Source organism: Perognathus longimembris, chromosome 14 (assembly GCF_023159225.1).
Source record: "Perognathus longimembris pacificus isolate PPM17 chromosome 14, ASM2315922v1, whole genome shotgun sequence".
NCBI classification, from domain to species: Eukaryota; Metazoa; Chordata; class Mammalia; order Rodentia; family Heteromyidae; genus Perognathus; species Perognathus longimembris.
This window is the reverse complement of record NC_063174.1, coordinates 11,412,201-11,438,639: the sequence shown is the minus strand read 5'-3', so window position 1 is coordinate 11,438,639 and position 26,439 is coordinate 11,412,201. Positions and strand designations below refer to the sequence as shown.

Sequence of the window (26,439 nt, the reverse complement as noted above, 5' to 3'; positions counted from 1 at the left end):
TCTTGGTACATTGTTTCTAACCTGATGTGAACTGAGAAATTAATTTCTACTCTATAAACCTGTTAAGACTGGATAAAGATTAGTTCTAAGAGAAGGCCTGGGGACCCATGTAGATTTCTTCATGTTGACTGCCTAGATGGATTCCTAGATTCCAATTAATGTCCCAAATAACAGAACTCTCTTACTTGAATCACCTTTATGTATTGTTTCTAGTATTGAATAGTTTCCTCAAAGAAAAAGACAGAGAAACACGGTTGAGAAGGGAGCTAGAAGGTATAGGGAAGGAGGGGATAGGGAGGAGAGGAAAAGGTGGTTTCCTTATTTTCTGCTAGTTTGGAATTAGAATATTCTCCAAAGATGTTGGGTGGAGAACATGGGCCTATGGGCTGTTATAAGGCCCAGGACATCATTTGGTCTTGACCTGCCAAGGCAATCAGACAGGACTTGTAATTCAAAAAACTCAGCAGCTTGCTTCATTAGAGACATAGACATTAATACCAGCTAATATCACAGGCCCTTGCAACGCCCCCCCACCCCCAAAAAAACCAACCAATTCCTCACTGATTTAAGTCTCCAGATTAGTGATACCAGGAGGTTGCAGAACCTTTAAGGGAAAAGGCCAACTAGACAGTCTTCAGACAACTAAGAGCATGTTCTGGGGCCCCAGGAGTGAGTTGTGGAACCTTGGCTCTTCTTCTCTCTCTTTTGCTTCATTGAGGTGAACTTCAAAGTCTTGAGATGGTCAACAGCTTTGTTCTGATACTCACTTCCTGTGATGTCTTGTTTCTGTAATATGGAGATCAGATCTGGCCAGTGCCATCATTGGCTGTTGAGGGTGTCAGATTGACTCCATCTCAGATTAGTTAAAGGGAGCAGAGGCCGACTCCATCTTCACTTAGACCTCCCCCGCCCTATACAGGGAAGTAAGTACTGGGGATATGGCCTAGTGGCAAGAGTGCTTGCCTCATATACATGAAGCCCAGCACCACATATATAGAAAACGGCCAGAGGTGGCACTGTGGCTCAAGTGGCAGAGTGCTAGCTTTGAGCAAAAAAAAAAAAAAAAAAAAAAAAGCCAGGGACAGTGCTCAGGCGTCCAAGGCCCAGGACTGGCAAAAAAAAAAAAAAAAAAAGAGAGAGAGAGAAGAAAAGAAACTGTCCTATACAGGGAAGTTCCCCTTCACTGTGATAAGATTGTGTAAACTGCTAGACCACCTGAGTAGTGGAACATTCAAGGTTAAACCTGTGCCCTCCCATGAGTAAGGGTATCAGCCTGCATCATATGAGCCCTGCCAAATCCGTGCACCAAGTCTAACTAAAATGATAAGTGGGTTCAAACAGTTGCTATGAGGCAGACTGTAACCCCATTGGCCACCTGCCTGTGACCTGGCATGCTCTGTAAGTGTTGTAACCTCATTGGCCACCTGTGTGGCAGGCTTGACCATGTGGTGTTTGCCTTTATAACCAGACCACGAGTGTGGCCCAGGACACGCGGTTCCAGCTCTCAAGTCAGGAGCAGGGCCGTGGCCCTGGCCAGTCAGTATACTTTTTACTTCCCCAATAAATCCATCTTTTTACTTGAGACTGTCTCTGAGTGTTAGACTCTTGCAGGGATGGGGGATCCCTCCTTGCACCCCATTACATTGTGGTCCCCTCCCTTGGCGGGACCCCATTACAGTTTCACTAAAGAACCAGTCCAGAACTGTGAGACAAACATGTTCATAAGGATATCATAGAATAAATCATTTGCATAGTTCAAGAATTTAATATTGTCTGTTGGTAAAGATTTCTTCACCTCGTATGACTAGGTCACTGCCCAACTTCTCTATAGATGAGCTCCTTGGACAGTAAATTCTGTGTGGATTTATTTATAGAGAATCGACCTACATGTTTTTCTTTTTCCAGGTGCTGGCGCTTGAACTCAGGCCCTGCATGTAGTCCCTGAGCATCTTTGTTCTTAGGCTAATCCTCTACCACTTGTTCCCCAGCACCTACTCCAGCCTTTTCTGAATCTTAATTGGCGGTAAGTCTTACGGACTTTCCTGACTGAGCTCCCTTCAAACATGGATCTTCAGATCTCAGCCTCCTGAATAGCTAGGATTTCAAATGTGAGCCACTGCTGCCAGGCTTCCAGAGCTTTTTAAATTCTTTTTTCCTTTCTCCACTTGTGGGTTAACATTGGGGAAATAAATTTTGGTCTTGCTTAAGTCATTATTATTTTCACCCCACCCATACCTCTCCTCTCCCTTCCTTCCTTCCTTCTTTCCTTCCTTCCTTCCTTCCTTCCTTCCTTGTCAAAGTGGTGTACAGAGGGGTTACAGTTTCATACTTAAGGCAGTGAGTAGATTTCTTACCAAACTTGTTACCTCCTCCCTCATTTTTCCCACCTTCCCTCCTCCCCAGCTGTACAGTTGGTTTGTGGCATATTGTCTTGTAAGTATTGCTGTTGCATTGGTATTTTGACTTTTATATTAGTGATCTAATGGCTTAATATAAAAACTATATTCCAGAAATACATTGAAGAGTTGGCAGATAACTGAAGTTTAATTGGCATTTTAAGGTTGCTAAAGGTGAAATGATCAGCCATTTTGCAAAATGATAGATACATCAATAATTTAAGTATGTACTGCTTTCTAAAAAAATTTAATTATTATAAATGTGATACACAGAGAGAGGGTTATAGCTACATGTCAGGGGAAGAGTACATTTCTTTTTGGACAACGTTAACCCTTTCTGTGTGCTCTTTTAGTTCAGTTATGGGACTTTCCTGCTTGGGCTGACTTTGAACCACAATCCTCAGATCTCAGCCTCCTGAGTAACTAGGATTACAGTTGTCAGCCTCTGGTGCCTGGCTACTTATGCAATTTTTTTTTTTTTGGCCAGGCCTGGGGTTTGAACTCAGGGCCTGAGCACTGTCCCTGCCTTTGTTTTTGCTCAAGTCTAGCACTCTTGAGCCACAGTACCACTTCCAGCTTTTTCTGTTTATGTGGTGCTGAGGAATTGAACCCAGGGGTCTTTGTGCATGCTAGGCAAGCACTCTACCATAAGCCACATTCCCAGCCCCTACTTATGCAATTCTTAACCAAGATAGATACATAAATCAAAATGGCATAGCCATTTTGTTCTATTAGGACATTACAGCATTTGGGGGGTGGGTAGTTCTGGTGCTTGAACTCCGGGCATGGGCACTGACCCAGAGCCTCTTTGTGCTCAAGGCTAGTGGTCTACCACTAGAGCCACAGCCTCAATAAGGCTTTTTCTGAGTAGTTTACTAGAGATAAGAATCTCTTTCCTGACTGAGCTGGCTTCAAACTAGGGTTCTCAGATCACAACCTCCTGAGTAGCTAGGATTATAGGCATGAGCCACCAATGCCCAGCTCTGTAGCTGGTATGATAATTAAAATAATGTGATAAACTGAGTCTAGAGTCTGATATAGTAGGTCAAATAAATTTTTATCAGTTTCCAAGTGCCAAACCTTCCACCATTCCAACATTGGTCATGAGATAAGATAATTGGTCACAGATAAATGATAATCCAATAATTACAATCACAGTCAGAACTCAGCACTAGTTGACTTGACCGACTCTAGCAGACTGCTAAACTCCAGAATGTTATTATGCCCGAGGCTTATCTCAACTATGGGAGAATTTTAGGGCTGGGTTGGTTGAGATAATAGGCCTTGCTGGGTTTTTTTTTGTTTGTTTTTGTGTTTTTTTTTTTTTTTCCAGTCCTGGGGCTTGAACTCAGGGCCTGAGCAGTCTCTGGCTTCCTTTTTGCTCAAGGCTAGCACTCTACCACTAGAGCCACAGCACCACTTCCAGCCTTTTTTCTATATATGTGGTGCTGAGGAATCAAACCCAAGGCTTCATGCAAGTGAGGCAAGCACTCTACCACTAGGCCACATACCCAGCCCCTGCCTTGCTGTTTTTTTTTTTTTTTTCTTGCCAGTCCTGGGCCTTGGACTCAGGGCCTGAGCACTGTCCCTGGCTTCTCTTTTGCTCAAGGCTAGCACTCTACTACTTGAGCCACAGTGCCACTTCTGGCCATTTTCTATATATGTGGAGCTGGGGAATTGAACCCAGGACTTCATGTATATGAGGCAAGCACTCTTGCCACTAGGCCATACTCCCAGCCCTGCCTTGCTGTTTTTATGCGAAGAAATTTGTTCTATTCCAGAGAGAACCAAAAGAGGAAACATATTGTCATTTTGTTTTGTTTTGAGTAAGAGCACAACCTGAACTCCTCTTTCAGGGTAAGACTGTCAGAGGTTAAAGAATTTATAGAAATAATTTCAGTAAGTATTCAAAGTATTGTAGGGTCATAATGAAGTGGACCTGCTTTGACTTAGTTGCTATACAGTGTCCAAATGACTAACTCCAAGTCATTTATTCACATGTCCCGTGTAGAAATGGCCTGAGTTCTGGCTTGCCAGAGGGCAAGGGTTGCCCTGGGCTTCCCCCTCTGGGCTTCACAATGGGCGTCCTCGCTGCATTTCCAAGGCAGGGCCCCAGCCAAACTCTGGCCCTTGATAGGATGCCAATCTTGGAAACCGAGCCTGGCCCGCAGGGTCGGCCAACCCCACCCACCCAGTCCGCTAATCTCTGGAGAAACCTTGCAGCCCCAGGTGTGTAGGCAGGGCGAGGGGCCACCCGCAGCAGTGCAGCCCGCCGGTTCCGGTGATCCCGCCGCGAGCCAATTGCCCGAACCGCCACCGCTGGGTATTCGCGGAATTGCTGCCCCGCAGGGAGCCCCCGGCCCGAGGTTCTACCCAGCCCCGGCTCTCTTCAGCGGGAGAGGCTTCAGGCCTGAGTTCAGCGGAGACCTCGCTCACTCAGCTCGGCGGAGACTCGCTCACCCGGCTCTGCACTCGCCACCTAGTCGTGCGGCTGCCCACCATGTCCACCAAGCCCGCCAAGCCCAACGTCGGCTTACTGCGCGAGATTTCTCAGCAGATCTTGGCCGGTGGTTCCGCTGGTAAGGCCGCCCCACTCGACCGCAAGCTAGTCGCTTTCCCCATCCCGTACCCCGAAACGTTTCTCAGACAAGTCTCCCAACCGAAGTTTTGCCTGCTTTCTCAAAATTCCGCCATGCCGGGGCAGTGGATAACCTGGGGTAGCGTAAGGGCGAAGGAGACCCCAGCTGGCCGCCGAGGACGGGCGTCCCAGGTAAACTTGCCCCAGCGCTTGCACCAGTTGCTGTAGGGTTCCTGGTCTTCTGTGTTCCTAGGCTAAAACCAAGAGGCAGCAAGTGAGGCCTGCAATTTTGAAGAGTTTTTTGCTGGCTGGCTATATTTTACTTGGAAAAAAAAAGATCCAATCCTGCTTAATTTTGTTGTTAATTTTGTAGATTTTTTTTTCTTCCAAGTTAGCATGGATCTTACAAAGATTCTGCCTTCCTCACCTAAGTATATTGTAGGATTCCACAAGTCTTACTGTATGTTGTGCTTCTTGGGGTTATATTCATGCCATAAACAGACATAGTAAATTAAATGTGTCTTAATACATTAACTTAGAGAGATGTATACTGTGGGGAACAAAATATTTAGAAAAAAAGATCTATAACCAGTTTTGGAACTAATTACTATTAAATGTGGCTGGAGAAAGTTACTAACCACTAATAAATTATATAAAACAATGATTGTTATAAATTATATAAGGCAATGAAATTTACTAACACTAATAAATTATATAAGACAATGATTAGAAGAGGTCTACTGTTTATTTATTTATTTATTTATTTTAATTTTTTGCCAGTCCTGGGGCTTGGACTCAGGGCCCGAGCACTGTCCCTGGCTTCTTTTTGCTCAAGGCTAGCACTCTGCCACTTGAGTCACAGCGCCACTTCTGGCCATTTTCTGTATATGTGGTGCTGGGGAATTGAACCCAGGGCTTCAAGTATACGAGGCAACTGCTCTTGCCACTAGGCCATATCCTCAGCCCCTTGTTTAGTATTTTTTTTTTTTTTTTTTTTTTTGCCAATCCTGGGGTCTGGGACTCAGGGCCTGAGCACTGTCCCTGGCTTCTTTTTGCTCAAGGCTAGCACTGTACCACTTGGGCCACAACTCCACTTCCAGCCTTTTCTATGTATGTGGCGCTGAAGAATCAAACCCAGGGCTTCATGCATTCTATGGAAGCACTCTATTGATAAACCACATTCCCAGCTTTTAGCTAGTACATTTAATTTTCAAACAGATTTGAATTTTTTGTAATAGTCATATTAAAACTAGTTATCAGGAACGACTTGTATCTCAGGGGAATCACAAGCAATCATATATATCACTCTCTGTGCACTTTCCTAAGGATATTTCATTAATATAATAATTGCAACATTGAGCTTTTTTTTTTTTTTTTTTTTTTGCCAGTCCTGGGCCTTGGACTCAGGGCCTGAGCACTGTCCCTGGCTTCTTTTTGCTCAAGGCTAGCACTCTACCACTTGAGCCACAGAGACACTTATGGCTTTTTCTATATACGTGGTGCTGAGGAATCAAACCAAGGGCTTCATGTATATGAGGCAACCACTCTACCACTAGGCCATATTTCCAGCCCCCAACATTAAGCTTTTACTCACATTTATTCAGTATTCATTTATTATGATGTCAGTGGACCTGCTGGTTACTTAGTTGTTTTCTCTTAGTAATAATCAACCTGCATCAATTTATTCACAATTTTTAGTCAAATTCCACAATGACCAAGGCGTTCCTAGAAACACATGATGATTCCCAAACTGTAACCCTGATCAGAGAAAGTTCAGCTGGCCTCAAAAGAAAGCGAGGCTAATTGATTAACATTCTAAGCTATGACCAAGGATGCATAAGTATCTGCATATTTGTTTAAATTATAATATGTAGTAGGCTCAGCCAAACTCAAAAGAAGTTAAAAGTGAATCAAACTCAAATCCTTGTTTTGTTTGATAAGTATTTGAAACATATATTGATTTCAAATGTGTAATTACATCTATAGTCTTATTAATATGAGAAATTAACTGGATTAATTAATTAAAACATAAGACAAATTTAAAACAGCATAGTTGATACATATAGTTTCTACTGTGGACTTATTGGCAAATGATTAGAGTAATTTATGCTTTCATCATAGTTACAAAAAGTCACATTTGGGGCTGGGAATGTGGTTTAGTGTCAGAGGGCTTGCCTAGCATGCATGAATCCCTGGGTTCGATTCCTTAGTACCACATACACAGAAAAAGCCAGAAGTGAAGCTGTGACTCAAGTGGTAGAGTGCTAGTCTTGAGCAAAAGATGCTCAGGGACAGTGTCCAGGCCCTGAGTTCAAGCCCCAGGACTGGCAAAAAGTCACATTTTATTCAATTTGCCTGAAAATGTTTCCATAAAACTATATTTATTACAGCTGTAATAATGCAGGCTAATCCTATTATATATACATATATACTAGACCAAGAGCCAGAAAGAAAGAAACATACAAGAGTGGTAGAATTTTAATAAAAGGAAGATGCATTTGAGTCTCTGAAACTAGAGTTCTGATTAGTGTGTGAAAATACATTCTGAGATGATGTTCCTTAAAGGAAAAATGAAAACATTGGTGAGATTTATTTTAGAATACTATAGTTTCTTTTGGAATTCAATTTTTTTGTCTTATATCTTTTCTGGAACCACATTCCTGGAACACACTGAAATCAGGCTGGAACATTTCAGAGAACTCAGGAAGAACTCTCTCTGTTTCTTACTTTTTTGTTAAGTGGTCAAAAATCTCCAAGGCAGAAGGTAGAGACTAACTATAGGACAAGAGTGTTACTCCTATAGCTATTAGGATGGCTTGCTATTCTTCCACAGATCTGCTTGATAAGAGTAAACATGCCCAAATGGATTCCAACTGGAATCCATACTTACACAGACTGCAGAAGCAAGTCATTATGGTGTCAGTTTCCTGGGTTCCTAGTAACACAGATAACAATGAACTAAAAAAGGCAGAGAATGAAATGTTAGTGGCCAGGTCCCTCTGTTGTTGAGATGCTACCTTTAAACCAACAGCAAAACAGTTTTATAGACACTCTGAAGTTTTCAGCTATAATCGAAATGGGGGTGAGGCAGAAAGCCTTTTGTTCAACTGAAACTGAGGAGATGGATAGCAGCCTTCCACTAGATAGGAAACGCTCACTGGGTAGCTTATCTCCCCATTCACTTGCAGAAATGATAGGACACATTGTGCATTGTGGTTGAATTTTGCTTGGCCAGTTAGGTGGAAATACACATACTTGTTAGGTTGCCACCCTCTCAGGTAGAGCTATTTCCCAGTGTTCTGATGTTGTGAGGATTTTTTTTTTATTTTTATTTTTTTATTTTTTTTTTTGCCAGTCCTGGGGCTTGAACTCAGGGCCTGCGCACTGTCCCTGGCTTCTTTTTGCTCAAGTCCAGCACTCTGCCACTTGAGCCACAGCGCCACTTCTGGCTTTTTCTATATATGTGGTGCTGAGGAATTGAACCCAGGGCTTCATGTATATGAGGCAAGCACTCCTGCCACTAGGCCATGTTCCCAGCCCCAAGGATTCTTGATTCTTATAGTTAACTTCTTGTTTTCATCTCCTCAGTCCATGTAGTATAACCTAGTCCCCAGTAGATTCTGCGTATACATGTTCCTGACTAGTCTTCCCAGGAGAGCATCAGAGACTGACTTGCTTTTTAAAAGTTTAGGTCAAATTGTAGGGAAAGATTCAAACCAGTGTTGGCAGGGACCTACCTCTGTACCAGGCAATTTTGGCCACTCCCCATGTGAATGGCTGGGACAGGTGGGGGTAGGATCTCTGTGCGAATCTTAAGAAACTAGATACATCGGGAAAAGGAAAATACACAACAATATGTGTCTGTCTTTTATTGCAAGATGGCTTATGTTTGAGTACCAGCTGTGAGAGAAAAAAAAGAATAAAAGTGCAAGGCCCCAGTACCAGCACCAATACATATGTGTGCTACACACGTGTCTATTCGTGTGTATATATCTCTGTCTTGAATTTGAAGGTATAGCTATTATATACAGATATACTACTAACGATAACTTATGTGATAAAGCTCAGGACAGGCCAATATGTACTAGAATTTTGCAAAGCAGGCTAGGTTCTCAGATGGTCATTTCCCCCAAACTTTCATAGGGCTTTTTTACTCAGATTTCAGATTCTCCTTTTTACCTATGAAAAATGTGTATAATGAAGTCCTCTCAGCTTTCAGGGCCTATAGACTTCCTTAGTTTGTCACCCCAAAGTCCTATCTATCCTAAATTCCCTTCCATGGTGGCAACTGTAGGGTCCCCCCTTCTGCCTCCAGAATCTTCCAGGTTACCAAAACCCACTCAGAATACTTTCTAAGGTGTGTTATACTATGACACCAATTTATGTCTTCACATTTCCAGGCCTTTTGTTTTGTTTTTTTTTTTTATTTCCTTCTGAGACCTATCCTTCTCCAATTGAAATTATCACTTGTTTTAGTCTGTATCCTTAGCCTTAATAGTATGAAATTCAGGTGATAGAGTTGTAGAAACCAATGATGAGAGCTTCAGGAAGATCAGCAAGGCCCAAAACTGTGGAAAGGCATAGGATGAAAATAAAAATAGGTTGATACTCAAAACTATGGCTCAACTGGTAGAGTGCTGGCCTTGAGCAAAAAGGAACATTATTCAGGCTCTGAGTTCTAGCCTGAGGACTGGCCAAAAAAAAAAAAAATGAAGTGGAGCTGTGGCTCAAAGTAGCTTTGAGCAAAAGAGATCAAGGACAGTGCCCAGGCCCAGAGTTCAAGCCATACAACCAACCCTCACCCCTGCCCCACAAAAACAAATAAAATTAGCTAATATCTATTGAGTAAATACTAGTTCATAGCTTTATGTATATTATCATTTTTAATACCACCCCCAAGTCCTAGAAGGTAAGCACTGTGTAATCCCCAGTCATAAAAAAATGATATACAGAGAATAATTAATATACCCATTGTTGCACAAACATGCAACTACTTTTTTTTTTAAACAGGAAACCATAGTGAGGGCCTGAATGTTATTCCTATTGCCAAATATTTTAGCAATTGGAGAAGTCAAGTCATGTCTACTATTGTTATTCTGTCTGTAGCTTCTACTAGTTTATATTCACTTAAAAAAGCTCACCTTCAAATGCAGTCTTTACTATCTTTTTAATAAGTAGTATTGTGTTCATATGTAGGGTGCTTATAATTAGCTTTAAGCCCAAAGAAAATGTAGTCATTTTAGTGCTGAATCTATCCAGGAGTCTGTCTATAGTTGGATTTATTTTGGACTGAAAAAAGGACTCTGGCCACAGTAGCAAATAGGAACCAAAATTTAGCATATCTGCAGACAGCAACACTAACGGAATTTCTCTATACTCATTATATCTCCCAACGTCCTTGGCCTCAGAACCTTCCGAGTCCCACACCATCATGCTGCCAGCACACTAGGAGAGCTCTAGTAGTGTTACTTGTTATTTACATAGTCAGAGCTTACTTGAATTCAGGAGCATGGTTATACTGTTTTCTTTAATGACCAGTTTAGACTCTGCCATGTGTTCCTAAAGACTGTTGGATCGTTCTAATTTTGGTGTCATGTAAAAGGAGCCTTTCAGGCCTATTAGATGGTCATTTACTCTACTCCAAACTCTCAGAGGACTTTTGCACCCATTCTCAGAATTTGCCAGGGTCTCTGACAGTCTTATTCCCTGAGAGGTCTTGATCTCATCAGTGCCTGTCAGGCTTCCTTGTGAAGATGGCACTAGGCCATGTACAGGCCAGATCCACAACTGGCAAACCTAGGGACTTCTTCCTGTATCCCACAGTCTTACTAATAGCCCTCCAAGTAGGCCAGTCCCTCTCAGAATGTCTCCTAGGACTTATCCCAATCCATGGACTACATACTTGATCACTCTGCTGTTATAACACTTGATTTATTCTGCAGAACTGCCAGGCTGCTGTTACCTCCTTTCCAGCCCCATCCTAGGTCATAGTATCTACCTTGTAAGTACACATCCCATCATACATGCTTTTAAATTTATACATTTCCGGGACTGGGAATATGGCCTAGTGGCAAGAGTGCTTGCCTTGTATACAAGAAGCCCTGGGGTCGATTCCCCAGCACCACATATATAGAAAACAGCCAGAAGTGGCACTGTGGCTCAAGTGGCAGAGTGCTAGCCTTGAGCAAAAAGAAGCCAAGGACAGTGCTCAGGCCCTGAGTCCGAGGCCCAAGACTGGCAAAAAAAAAAAAAAAATTATACATTTCCCCAGGATTCATTGACTTCATTTAAGTTGATTGTGTGAGTCCATTTGTCCTGGAAATTGGAGGATTTTGTGGTAAACATAGTTCAAGTGCTTTGTACAGTATAATCTCATTGATTACCTTCAACAAATCAAATAAGAAGGTAATGACAAACCTTCTTTTGTGGATGAGGATCAAGGCAATCTTGGAACTCAATGCATATGAGAGTGCATGTAAATTGTTATTTTTTTTTCCTGAAGGGGGAAAGATTTTCAACAAAGTAATTTTTTTTTTTTAGTCTTAAGAAAAATTTCAAGTCTTCATTAAGAAAATTCACTACTTTCTCTTATGTACTTTATAAAAGTTCCTAGCTTTTCTCCTCCTATATGAATAATTAGAATATAGTTAAAAGAGAAGCCGTAGTAGTCAATATGTATGCTAGAAGTCCTCTGGATTTTAATTTTGTACTAGGTAATAAAAGGCCTGATACAGTAGGGGGTAATCAGGTTAAATTTTTGATCAAGGAAAATTCTTTTTCAGAATGGGTGCAAGGGGGACACACATGTGATTTAGATAAATGGCACCTTTGGAAATTTGGGATTTGAGGAACTGTAATTGTTTGATAATAAAGAGCAGGTTGTAGTGAAACAGGTGAGCCTTTATGACACATCAAAGGGAGGCTGGAACCCATTATCTGGATAATTAAGGAGGAAAACAAATCCCCCCTTATTTTAACCACATAGGAAGCAACTCTATTGCTCAAATTAATTATAAAATACCTTTAAGGGATGTATTTTAATTAAAATGTAGCCTATCTCTCTTAGAGAAAAATCTAGGTTTTAGAAATATAAAATTTAAGGACAAAGGTTGCATAGCCACATTTTAGAAGATTTCTTTTTGTACTTGCCTACCTTGAAAGAAGAAAGTTTTGTAAATGTAAGTATTCTTAGTAATGTGGGTATGTGATTCAAAGTGACATAAAAAACAACTTTCTTAGTGGTTTTGGAACAGATTACACCAGCCCCTCTTTACCCCTCCCCCTGACTGACTACAATATCTCAGAGTATTGAGAACACTGTGTATTGGAGGATATCCTTGCACAGCAGGGACTGATGCATTATGACTACATTGATGAATACATATCAGAAACCAAAGCATGCAACTTTTTTCTTCATCTCTGAAGAGACAAATACTCAAAAGTTCTCATTATTCTTGCAACAACACTCAGAAATATTATGTTGCAACCATTTAGCACTCCCTTAATTTCTGAATATTGCTAGCAATTCCTGATATTTCTTGTTTGGTAGATATTTCACTTCAGTATCTGTGTTTGGCATTACATGGTATTCTCTTCCCATCAGCCTCTGCGTTTAGGTTCAAATATGAAGATACCAATCATTGGATTAAGGCCTGCTGTAATACAGTATGACCCTATTTTAACCTTATATCTTCCATGACTATAATATTAAGCAAGGTCACATTTATAAGTATCAGCAACATGTCTTTCATGGATACACAAAATACTACATTCTGTAGTATTTTTCTCCTGCTACTGTGTTTCTCGAAATCACATCTCATATCTCAGCTATAGTCTTATCTTCCTTCTTTTCATTGTCAACCTTTTTTGAAAAGTTTCTCAACTGGTCTTCAGCCTTCTACAATTGGATATTTGTTGAATTTACTGCTATCTGTTATTTATTGTTTCTGATTTGATCTACTGCTTGAAGAATTTAACCTTTCTTACCAATTTCCCTCTTTATGGTTGTTATTATGGGCGTTTTCCATCCCTTGTCTTTCTATCTGATCACCCCTTTACAGTTTCCTCTTTGCCTTCCCTAGAAATCACTATTCTACAGGCTTGTATTTTCTCTGTTTCATACAATTTGTTATCTCCCTGAAGTTCACCACCCTCTGGCTTCAGTATTATCTATTTGCAGGCTCTGTTCTGTATTTCTAACTTCTGTGTCTTGACAACTCAGACATGGAACTGATAAGCATGGGGACATTTTCAAAAGTATTTCAGAGGTATATTTTAAAACTAATTCTAGACCTTCAAGTACCATTTTCTCTGCATTGTATTATTGAGCTCATCCCTGTTTGAGCTCAATGTTTCTCATTTATTCCTCTTACCATCTTAAGAAGTTATAAGTGAACTTGGTGTTGGTGGCTTGTGCTTACCCTGGGAAACTGAGGGAGCTGGGATGATCTTTCTTGGTCAGGCCAGCCTGGGAAGAAAGGCCCATGAAACTAATCTCAACAGAGGGAAGACATGGTGTTAGCAGCTTGCAATCCAGAGATCACTACTTTGATGACTACCTGGGATAGAAGCAAGACCTAAAAATAACCAGTGAAAATAGAGCTAGAAGCATCGCTTAATAGTATTGGGATAACCTTGTAGGCAAATAGCCCAGAGTTCAAACCCCACTACTTCCAAAAAGAAAAAAAAGGAGTCATAAGTGAACTTTGTTGTGTGTTGGTTTAGATTGAGCACATATCACTTAATAATTAGTCAATAATTATAAGTTAAACAAGAAATGATAAAAATATTTTCAAGTGCAAACATTTATTGAATGATAAAAATGTGCAAAGCACTTTATTTAAATTCTATTTACTTTGTGATTTTTTTTTAGCAAAAATGATTTTTTTATTGTCAAGATGATGCACATAGGGGTTATAGTTACATGCTTAAAGTAGTGAATACACATACATATCTTGTCATAGCTGTTATCCCCTTCCTCATTCTTCTCTCTCCTTTCCTCTCCTCGGTCCCTCCCCCTCCCCCCCTTGCTTTCTTCATTATTTTTTCAGAAACGAACAAAAATGTCATATCCTTAATCTACATTGTCGCTCTTGTCTACAATGCTTATATCTTCTATGGTTATTAATTGTAAAACAATTCATTCTAGATCAGGTAATATATATGTATATACCTCTTTTCTTTTTTTAATTTTTATTTTCAAACTGATGTACAGAGAGGTTACAGTTTCATACATTAGGCATTGGATACATTTCTTGTACTGTTTGTTACCTCCTCCCTCATTCCCCCCCTCCCCCTCCCCCTCCCCCTTTCCCTCTCCCCTCAAGAGTTGTTCAGTTCATTTACACCAAACAGTTTTGCATGTATTGATTTTGTAGTCGTTTGTCTTTTTTACCTTGTGTCTCTCGATTTTAGTATTCTCTTTCAGTTTCCTAGTTCTAATACCAGTATACACGGTTTCCAGCGTACTCAGATAAGATACAGAGGTAGTGCAGGTACAACAACAGGAAGGGGATACAAGAAGATCATCAATAATAGAAGCTACAGTTACACATAGAACATTGAAAGTAGTTACAACAGTGATATAACAATCAATTTCTTAAAGGTAAGGAAAGTGGAGCTTAGAGAAATGTGGTACCTTACTTAAAGCCAGTGATAGTACACAAACTCTGCTCTCTTTGCTTTCAAAACTTGTGCTCTCAAGTAATTAGTCTTCCCTCCTCCTTAGGGTGGTATAGGAAGTCAGGTATGCAGCCTCATGCAAAGTATTGCTTTTATTTTATTTGTTTATTTTTTTGTTGATCCTGGGGTGTGAGGTCTGGGCCTGGGCACTGTCCTTGAGCTCTTCAACTCAAGGCTAGCTCTCTACCACTTGCTCTACAGTGCTACTTTCCTGTCTGGGCTGGCTTTGAACTGCGATTCTCAGATCTCAGCCTCCTGAGTAGCTAGGATTACATAGTTGAGCCACTGGCACCTGGCAAAAGTATTGCTTTTACAAAACTTATTTGCTTTCTGGTTGGATTAAATATCTGGAGCTGATTAGGGAACTTGAGTATTAATGGTGAAACAGGCCATTTTTGGTTCGTTTTTACAGGGCCTTTAAATGCTAGTCATAGCTCATCAAGTATGACATTCTTTCATGTTACCCAGGAGGGGACTGTCAGCATTAGCAGAGTCACTTGTTTTCTGCAATCCCTACATACAGTTGGTTACCCATTCTTTTAACTCACATGTATTGTCAATGGAACCTTTAAGAAAAAAATTTTTAATTATTTTTATTTTTATTTTATTTTTGGTCATGGGGTTTGAACTCAGAGCTGGGGTACTACTGTCCCTGAGCTTTTCTGCTCAAGGCTGGTGCTCTACTACTTTGTACCACAGCACCATTTCTGATTTTCTGGTGGTTAATTGGAGTTAAGAGTCTTACGGACTTTCCTGCCTGGGCTATCTTTGAACTGTGAACCTCAGATCTCAGCTCCTGAGTAGCTAGGATTATAGCCATGAGCCACAAGTGCTTGCCTCTCCATGATGTAATTTGTTATCTTATATAACAAAACAAGTTCTCCCAGTTAGGAGTAACTGGGAGGTGGAGAGATGGGCAGAAAGTGCCAGGAGCACCAGCTTCAGTTGAAAATAATGTACATACAGATATAACTAGATATAATACATTGTGCAGCTGACGTATGTCAATGGAACCTTTGCATACCAGATTAGATACTCCAGTGATTTGTGTAGTGAAAGCAGCCCCTTGGAGGATAAACAGCCTGTCTGTTTAAAGGAATCTTAAGTTTTACAAAATAGATATATCTTGAGCCTTTTCCTCTCAATGAATGTGGTTGATCCAGGTTAGCTGCAAGGATGTATGTAGTCCAATGTCTATAAAAGCTAGGGAGGCAGGGCACTAGTGGCTCATGCCTGTAATCCTAGCTACTCAGGAGGCTGAGATCTGAGGATTGAAGTTTGAAGCCGGCCCCAGGCAAAAAAATGAGACTCTTATCTCCAACTAACCACTCAAAAACTGGCAGTGGTAGAGACTGGAGCACAAAAAGGCTCAGGAACTCAGGCCCTCACTTCCAGCCCCACAACCAACAAAGTAAGTAAATAAATAAAAATTAAAAAGCTAGGGAAATGTATAACTTGGTTTTCTCTGGAGACAGATGAAATCTAACTATGCTAAATAGGTTGTAGGACCCCCTAGAACGTAATTGTGCCTGAGAGTTTTATAAAATGAGGGAAATAGGAGGACAGTAATGGCACCTATTATTAATATATTAATTTTTCCTGAAAAGTTACCAGGATTTATGGATTTCCAAGTATGTCAAATGAGAGTAATACAATTTTGGAAAATGTTGGCTTTTGTTTCGTCTTGTTGCTATACTTGCTATTGTGATTATTATCATCTTTTTTGAAAATGATTGTACTGATACACTAAAAATTTTTGGAATAAATTGCAAGATGCCTCCAGAGATGTGAGAAATGAACTGGGTTATTTTGATGTCACCAAGTAGTGCAGTATGTTTGACTGGTAGTTGTTCACCTGACCTGAAATCTAACATTATGTATTAATCAGTATTTATGCAGACCTATAGATGGCACTGTCTGACTATTATTTAGTGTGTTGCTTTCAAAGAAAGCTCCCTGCAGAAAAGTGTTAGATTTACACGTGTGTTAACTTCTATTACTAAGCATTTGGAGAAGATGCCTTCAGGTGCCTTGTATAGATCATAATAGATTCAGTAGTTGACTTTACTTTTGGAATAAAATTTCCATTTGATTATAATGATCAACTGTGGAAAATAGGCAGATAAATACACATATTACTAATATATATAGATGAAAGAGATTTTTTGCTCTAGTATTTATTGTCTATATGGTGGTCTTATTTTGGAATTTAAAGTAGATTTCGGAGTCACACAAAAATTGTTGATATGCTTGGCAAAAATAGATTGCTTTTGGATCTTAGAAATTTCCTAAAATCCTAGATTAAATAATTTAATTTCTCAGAATTGTTCATGCTGTAGTGTTTATTATTCTAGTAATAAATTACAAATGTCTGCGAGCAAGAGTTATAGTGCCAAATTCATAGTTTTTTAATTTATGTGAGACAGCTGAAAAATACCATTTCTTGTTTTCATATAGTGACTCTTAACATAAGAAAGTAGACATGTGAATAATTATATGCTCATTAATCATAAATTCCAATTCTATACCTGCCACACCAAAAATAAAATTTAGATTCTTAAACACTGTGTGGATTTAGTTTGTTAATGGGAAGTATCTGGAGTTTGTTACTTTTGTAAACAAACTTTTAACCACAAGATGGCAATATAACTTTCTCTTATCTTAAAACCTATTTTTCTTTTCTCTCTCTCTGTTTTAGTAAAGTGATTACTATATTAAACGATTTCTTTTTCTCTCCTAATGAGAGCTGTATAAAGTTAAACACTTTCAGGACAACTATAAGAAGGATAAATACTGAGAGTGCTTAATAGAAGATGTAGAAAAAAAAAGATGTAGATTCTTTTGGTCTAACTTTTTTTAGTTGCACTAAGAAAGTATTTATACTCTTCAAATATAGAATAGAAATGCGATGATATTAATGAATTGGGACATGTAGACAACTTTCTCGTAGAGAATAATATAGTTTCACTGTGTTGACCTGATAAGCCTCAAGAAGTGATATGAGAAGTTTAACATGTAGGAAAACAAAAAAGAAAAGACTGAAGTATAGATATTAGCATCTACATTGATTTAAAAAATAAAAGTAGTCATCAGGCACTGGTGATTTATGTCTGTAATCACAGCTTCTCAGGTGGCTGAGGTCTGAGGATTATGGTCAAAGCCAGCCTAAACAAGAAAGGCCACCAGACTCTTATATCCAATTAAAAGCAGGAAGTGGGGGCTGGGAATGTGGCTTAGTGGTAGAGTGCTTGCCTAGCATGCATGAAGCCCTGGGTTCAATTCCTCAGTACCACATACACAGAAAAAAGCCAGAAGTGGAGCTGTGATTCAAATGGTAGAATGCTAGTCTTGAGCCAAAGAAGCTAAGGGACAGTGCCCAGGCTCTGAGTTCAAGCCCCAGGACCGCCCTCCCTCACACACCCCCCCACCCTGAAAAAAAAAAAAAGCAGGAAGTGGAGCTGTAGCTCAAGTGGTAAAGAGCTAGCTAGCCTTGAGCACACAAACTCAAAAGGGATAGCTCCTAGACCCTGAGTTTAAGCCCCAGGACCATCATGCGTGTGTGTGCGCGCGCGCGTGCCCACACACACACACACACACACACACACACACAGTAGTAGCCACAATAAGGTCTACATGATTCTTCCTGGACTTTAAATCTTCTGTGTTAAGAAAATGGATCATCTGTCCATTAAATAATGAGTATTTAAATAACTATTATCTGGTATTATATGTACTTATAATGTTTTCATTGGTATGCGTACATAATATTCAGTATTATGTTTCACTCTGCAAGGGTACTTCTTGTTTTTGACCAAGTGAATATATGTCACAAGGCAATTGCATGGAGGCACTTTAATTTTCTTTGATTCTTGTGTGATTAATTTAAAAGATTGTACTGTAAAGCATCTTGTAAAGAGCAATCTTCATTTAGGTAGAGATTATGTCTTGTTTATTTTGTATCTCTAGACTAGGTCCAGTGTTTAACCACTCAAAAAGTATGTTTTTATTCAAGTAACATCCATAAAACAATGAAATTACATTGAAACTTGTTTTCTTAGATAGCCTTGCCTAACCAGGTATAAAAGTGACAAAGATTAAAAAACTAAAACAAGGGCTGGGGATATAGCCTAGTGGCAAGTGTGCCTGCCTCGGATACACGAGGCCCTAGGTTCGATTCCCCAGCACCACATATACAGAAAACGGCCAGAAGTGGCGCTGTGGCTCAAGTGGCAGAGTGCTAGCCTTGAGCGGGAAGAAGCCAGGGACAGTGCTCAGGCCCTGAGTCCAAGGCCCAGGACTGGCCAAAAAAAAAAAAAAAAAAAAACTAAAACAAAACAAACAAAAAAACCTCCTGTTAAAAGCCAAATATAGTACAGCACTTTATTTTGCTGTGAAAATGAAAGTGGAGGGAATGTTTCTTGAAGGAGCACTAGTTTCTCATAGCAGCACTAAAAACTAGAACTTTTGCTTTTTGTTGTTGTTGTTGGTCTTGAGGCTTGAACTCAGTCTGGGGGAGCTCTTCAGCTCAAGGATAGTGCTCTATCACTTGAGCCAAGGGACCACTTCTGAACCTTTGCTTTTTGACCTAGGCATATGTAAATGCAAATGATACTATTTTAACTAGTATAGTATACTCTTGTATTAGAAATTTCTGACATTTAACCAACATAAGATACCCAGTTTCTACTTGTATGCAATTGCACATAGGTTTTTTTTTCTTGATAACTGAAAAGGAAGTATTTTACTTTTCATTATTTATGTATCTTAGAAATACAGTATATCATTTCATAAATTAATTTCTTTAATAGGCAAGGTCTTGTTATATAGTTCAGGCTGGCCTTGAACTCTTGGGCTCTTGCCCTCCAAGTAGCTAGGAACACAGGCTGTAGAACTTCACTTGACTGTAAAAGCATTTTTTTTTGGTTGGCAGGTTGAATTCTTTTAAAAAGATTCATAGTTATTATGTATAAGAAGAACATATAAGAAAGGTAGGTTCCTACATGAGAAAACATGTAGTTTCATGTTCAAGTTCTAAAAATCTCTAGTTTTAGATGAAGTTTGAAATCAGGTCAGATATGTATGTGTGTGTGTGTGTGTGTATGTGTGTGTGTGTGTGTATGTGTGTGATAAGTTGATGTACTATTAAAAGTAGCTTTCCACCCTGTAGTATTGAGATTTCTTTTCTTTTGTCTGTCGTGGAGCTTGAACTCTGGGACTGGGCACTGTCTCTGAGCTTTTGAGCTCAAGGCTTTTGAGCCATGCCACCACTTCCAGTTCTGGTGGTTAACTCGAGATAAGCGTTTCATGGACTTTTCCTGCTTGGGCTGGCTTTGAACAGCGATTCTCCCATCTCAGTCTCCTGAGTAGCTACAATTACAGGTGTGAGCCACTGGCTCCTGGCTTTGATAATTCTTTCAAATATAGTCTGACATGAAGTCATTGCCTTCGTCATTGCCTCTGTGTGGATTAAAAACAAAGCAACTTGGGCTGGGAATGTGGCTTAGTGGTAGAGTGCTTGCTTAGTATGCATGAATCCTTGGGTTCAATTCCGCAGTACCACATAAGCAGAATAAGCTGGAAGTTGCACTGTGACAGTGCCCAGGCCCTAAGTTCAAGCCCCAGGACTGGCAAAACAAAACAGAAACAAAAATGATATGACATGTAGGCACGAAGTGACATGTAAGCATTTAAAATAATCTACACCGCTGGGTGTCACTAGCTCACTCCTGTGGCTGAGATCTGAGGATTGCAGTTCAAAGCCAGCCCAGGCAGCAAAATCCATGAGACTCTTATCTTCAGTTAACTACCACAAAACTGGAAGTGGTGCTGTGGCTCAAGTGATAGAGCACTATCCTTGAGCTGAAGAGCTCAGGGACAGCGCCTAGGTCCAGAGTTCAAGACCCACAACCGATAAAAATAAATGAAATAAAATAATCTACATGTATATGATCATATGCACATAGCTATTGAGCCCTTGTGATCATCTCCTAAGAATATCCTCCTTTGTTTTCATTTTGTGAATGTTTACACTGCTGTTTATTTAATCATGTCCAGGTGTAATTATTTGCTTTTTACTAACCATTGTTTTTGCTTCTAGATTTATAGGCACATTCTAATTATTACAAATGAGGGAAACCATGTGGCTTATGTTTCTTTGGGTCTGGCTTATTTTGCTTAGTATAATTTTTTCCAAGTCCTTCCATTTCCTTATGAATGGGGCAATGTCATTCTTTCTGATAGAAACATAGAATCCCATTGTATATATATATATATATATATATATATATATATATATATATATATATATATATATATACAACATTTTCTTGATCCCCTTTCACCAACTGAGGGGCATCTGGGTTGATTCCAAATCTTAGCTATGGTTAAAACAATGCTGTAATGAACATGGTTGTGCTGGTGGCTTTAGTGAAGCCTGGTTTGTGGTCAATTGGACATATACTCAGGAGCAGGATTGCTGGGTCATAGGGAAGCTCTATATTTAGTCTTTTGAGTACCTTCTATACTGCTTTTAAATGATGTTTATTGAAATAAACTCCAAGAAATGGAAGCAAGAGGTTTTATTTTTTGTCTCTGCCCCTCTCCCCCCCAAACCCCAGTACTGGGGCTTGTATTCAGGGCCTGAGCACTGTCCCTGAGCTTGTTTTTGCTCAAGGCTAGCACTGTACCACTTGAGCCACAGCACCACTTCCAACTTTTTCTATTTATTTGATACTGAGGAATTGAACCCAGGGATTCATACATGCTAGGCAAACACTCTACTACTAAGCCACATTCCCAGCCCGAGAGGTTTTTTATTGTACTGTTTGTGGTTCTTTCCCCTCCTCCCCCTTATTTTCTTCTTTCCTTTTTTCTCTGGTCGATTCCATTCTGATGCCATTTTTTATTTCTGTACCCTTTGTCTTGTACAAAATGTAGCTGATTTGTCTTGTATAAAGTTTATCTGATTTGGGGGGTTGAAGGGAAAACACAGAAATGGTGGGACACAGGATGAACTACTTCAGCAGTGAAACCCGGTAGACACTATGTTGGAAAGTAGCTATACAACTTGGGAGGGGGGGGAGTCTAACAGGGGAGGGGGAAAACTGAGGGAGAATGAGGGAGGGGGTGACATGCTCAAAAGGAAATGTACAAATTACCTGACTATATAACTGTAACCCCTCTGTACATCACCTTTACAATAAAATTTAAAGAATAAAATAATCTACATTTTAGTAGTTAGTTGGCATTTCTTTATAATGTATCATTAGTCTCAAGAAGCATAGGAGTTGTGGGTCTCTTTCAATGTGTGTCAGGCCTGATACTGAGGGACAATGGGGGATGAATTTTAGAGACTGTCACCCAAGCAATACCTGAAACATATTTATGCATTGAGTAAATGGATATGGATAAGTGGATGGGAAATAGAAAGCAGAGAAGAACAAATGAGGAAGCAAAAACCAAAAATCAGGTCAGAGAAAGTGACACTACAGTGATCAAGTTGTTATCAGATTGACTATTTCTAGGCTAGAAAATTTCTGCAGTTTTGTTATACTTTACGTAGTTTGTACAAAAAAAACACAAAAGAGCTCACACTCAATATATATGAATATATATATATTACTCATATTGTGTAGCTAAGAAAATAGCTACATCTTAAATTAAAAGAAGATATCCCAGTGTTTTTAATTTATTGACCTATAAAAACATTGACATATTTCTTTAAATGTAAGAGTAGATAACATTGTTAAATATATGATGTAAAATAATGGCATATAGTTCTCTGAACTATATGTCTCTGAAGGTATGAATTGTTCTAATACCAGGATATGTCCCTAGTTCCTAAAACAACATGGCACAGGAGAAGTGATCAATAAACACCTGTTGATTGAATAGATGAATGCAGTTATTGGGTTACTGCTGGAGAGACTTCCTTTCCAAATTCCATATTGAGTTTTTGCAGGAGTGGGTTCTTTTCTTTTCTTTTTCTTTTTGCCAGTCCTTGGGCCATATTCCAAGCCCCAGGAGAGGCTCTTAAATTTTTATTTATTTATTTTTTTTTTCTGGTCCTAGGCCTTGAACTCAGGGCTTGGGCTCTCTAGGCTCAAGGCTAGTACTCTACCACTTGAGCCACAGTACCATTTCCGGCTTTTTCTGTTTATTTGATACTGAGGAATTGAACCCAGGGCTTCATGCATGCAGGCAAGCACTCTACTACTAAGCCACATTCTCAACCCGTAAAATTCATTTTGGAGTGACACATAATCATCATAAATATTTATTATGTAAGAAGTAGTTCTTTACTCCTTATAGGAGACATCTTGTCTTGATGTCACTTCACTCTTCTAAGAAATAGTTTCTTGTTTGCTTGTTTTTTTTTTTTTTTTTTTTTTTTTTGGCCAGTCCTGGGCCTTGGACTCAGGGCCTGAGCACCATCCCTGGCTTCTTCCCGCTCAAGGCTAGCACTCTGCCACTTGAGCCACAGCGCCGCTTCTGGCCGTTTTCTGTATATGTGGTGCTGGGGAATCGAACCTAGGGCCTCGTGTATCCGAGGCAGGCACTCTTGCCACTAGGCTATATCCCCAGCCCCTTGTTTGCTTGTTTTGCAGTTGTTGTTAACAAGAAAAATAACATGTTTGTATATACTCTATTATATTCTATCATTCGCAGATAGCTCTCATGTATAACACTAGCATATTATTTAGAGGAAATATTACCAATCATTATAATAATTAAAGATGTTGTCTTTAATATAAATTATTTCCATTCTTTAGAGATAAAGAGACATTTAATTGACAACTGTTAATTTATAGATTAACCAGGACCTGTCTGTTCTTCCCAGGATGTACATGCAATATAATAACCCACATTTATAATTAGGCGATTTTTTCTCTTTACTCTGTACTTTTTTTTTCCTGTCCCTCAACATTGAGGATCAGCTGTGAGTCAGGATCTCTTCTGGTCTCCCACCAACTCATTCCATGATTTTCTAACTCTGTCAATAGCTACCTAATCTGATTTCTTAAATCCTGATTTTATTATTGGAAAATAGTAGCTAAGTTGAAAAAATTTACTTTGTTGTAGGTTGATGTGTTAACTCTTCATACCAAATGAATCTCTTTAGGAGACTCCAAACTATTCCTTCCATCCAACATAGTTTAAGCTATGTTAGGAAAATCAGGAAAAAGATGTTTTGAGCCAGCTATGAAATTGTCCATCTGCTTTATTGGCCCAAATGATAGCACAAGTACAACAGTTATCTTTCAACCAGTAAGTCTTCCCAGAGTGTTCTACTAATGCATGTGAAGTTAACAATCAAATATGTGTTTGCCTTCACCCTAGTTTATCTAAAACACACACACACATGCGTGTGCACACACACAGATATGCATACATGCACATACACATTCTGAAGCAGATAAACACACACATTAAAATACCTGGGTTTTAAACAGCTGTCCCGTTGACATTATTACTGTTACGGTGTCTATAAACGGATTTTTCCAAAGTATTTTTTAAATTAGCTCTCCCTAATGCCCATGAATTCACTCAGAAAACATTTCTTGAGTGTCCTGTGATAACAGGTTCATGTGTCTGTTCTGGTTTTAGCCATGTGGAGTGTGTGGTAGAAAGGATGGGAACAGTTACCGGAGCTTGCTTGCCAGAAGGTGGGTGCGTAGTTCGCCAAGCTTCACTAAAATTTGATATTTTGCTTTTTGTAAGCTAGAAGCATTGCATAAAAATACTGCCAACTTTTGTCCCTTTTTGTCCAAACTTTTTTCAACTTGCAAAGGAATCTGTGTGTAAAAGTTTCCATTATAAGGCCACCTGTAAACTTTAAACAGAGAAGCTGTTTTTTCAGCTGCCTGCAGCTCCTTGTCTCAACTTTCTAAAACTGACAGATAAAGATGGCTTTCCCCTGAGATGGACTTTTTTGTTTGTGGTTATTATGTCACTAACAGGAGGGACAGCTCCCCTGACCCAGAGGGAATACAGAGATGCCATTTACAGATACAGTCTTACGCTGACTAGCAACTAAAAAAAAATAGTGAAATAACGATTTCATTGTTCCTTCCTGTGTCCATGACAACGGGGAGCTAAGCTGTGAGACCCACATTGCCTGCGAGAATGTTTTGCCTAAGATAGAGCTTTTTTGAGAAAATATACAATTCATCTTAATGATTACGTTAAGGAGATAAATGGACATTTCCAGTCTCTGGTTTTAGTGATTTTGCATACCTGAAGATCTTCTATTCACAAGCCACTTTGCCACTTTGAAATTCTACTTTCTGGTGTAGTGTCGACCAACCTCATGATAGTGCCACAGGACTGATTGATCATGCAGGAATTGGCCAAAGCTGTTTGGGTTCTATCTCTTTAAATTAACATCAGTGAAATCTTGGGCAGTTTTCATAATCTTCCTATTTCTCATATCCTTATCCATAAAACAGGAATGGTGTGGAATCTTTCCCTTTGAGTTTGTTTTACGTAAAATAAGATAATGCACCTAAGTAACTAGCTAGTATTTAGCACAAACAAGCATTCTAGGAACTAGTGATTTGTTAATCTTTCCAACAACATTTCCACAGTAGTGTTCTCAGTCTGGACTATACTTTAGAATCATTTGGTTAAATATCAAAAAATCTCAATGCCAAAGCTACACTCCAAAGTTAACTACTTCAGAGTCTCTGCAGGCTTGACATAGGGCTCAGTGATTTTAAAATTTCTCTGGTTCATTCTAACGCACAGCTAAGGGTAAGATACTGCTGGGAGAGTGTGACATATCAAAGTGACCATAAAAAACACAGACACACACACTTTCTTTCTTCTTTTAATTTTTGTTGGTAGTGAGCCTTGTACTCAGGGCCTGGGCACCGTCACTGAGCTCTTTTGCACACGGCTAGTGCTCTACCACTTTGAGCCACAGCACCACTTCTGGTTTCCTGGTGGTTAATTAGAGATAAGAATCTCATGGCTACTTTACTGCCCAGGTTGGCTTTGAACTGTGATCCTCAGATCTCAGCCTCCTGAGTAGCTGGGATTACAGGCGTGAGCCACTGGCACCTGGCCACACAAATTTTCTATTATTATTATTATTATTTTTTTTTTTTTTGGCCAGTCCTAGGCCGTGAACTCAGAGCCTGAGCACTGTCCCTGGCTTCCTTTTGCTCAAGGCTAGCACTCTGCCACTTGCGCCACAGCGCCACTTGTGGCCATTTTCTGTATATGTGGTGCTGAGGAATCGAACCCAGGGCCTCCTGTATACGAGGCAAGCACTCTTGCCACTAGGCCATATTCCCAGCCCCTCACACAAATTTTCTATAGTGGATGCTTTGAAAAATAAAAAAGCAAGTCCAATATAGAAAATGTAAAAAGTGACATACTTCCTTATACATTTTGTTTGGCATATTTTAAGTAACTTAATAAAAAGTAAATTAAGAAAACAATGTCAAAATTATAGCAGATTAAATTTACTTGAAAATAAATAGGACATTATAAAATAAGTGGGAGCCCAAACTTTGTATGCATGAGATAAAGTTTCCACAAATAGATATTATATGGAACCCTTTTTATATTTAAGTTTTGTAGAGAAATTTAGTTAAATAAAAGAAATAATTGGGGCTCGGTGATTTAGCTAAGTGGAAAAACCTCCTGTCTAGCATGCATAAGGTCTTGAGTTCAGTTCTCAGCACCATAACACACACGTGTGCACACATACACACACACACACAAATTATGAAGAGCATTCTATGCTATTTTAATATAATATGAGTATAAATTCAAAGT

At 39.5% G+C, this 26,439-nt stretch overlaps 1 protein-coding gene across 1 annotated transcript in view; it reads left to right on the top strand.

Annotated features, from left to right (window-relative positions):
* Positions 1 to 4,152: 4,152 nt before the first annotated feature.
* Positions 4,153 to 26,439, top strand: part of Slc25a21 (solute carrier family 25 member 21) — a 473,302-nt gene continuing 451,015 nt past the window's right edge. Inside the window, exon 1 of the mRNA XM_048362495.1 lies at positions 4,153 to 4,975. Within this exon, the coding sequence (XP_048218452.1) occupies positions 4,897 to 4,975 (79 nt within the window). The 5' untranslated portion in view covers positions 4,153 to 4,896. The remainder of the gene's footprint in view (positions 4,976 to 26,439) is intronic.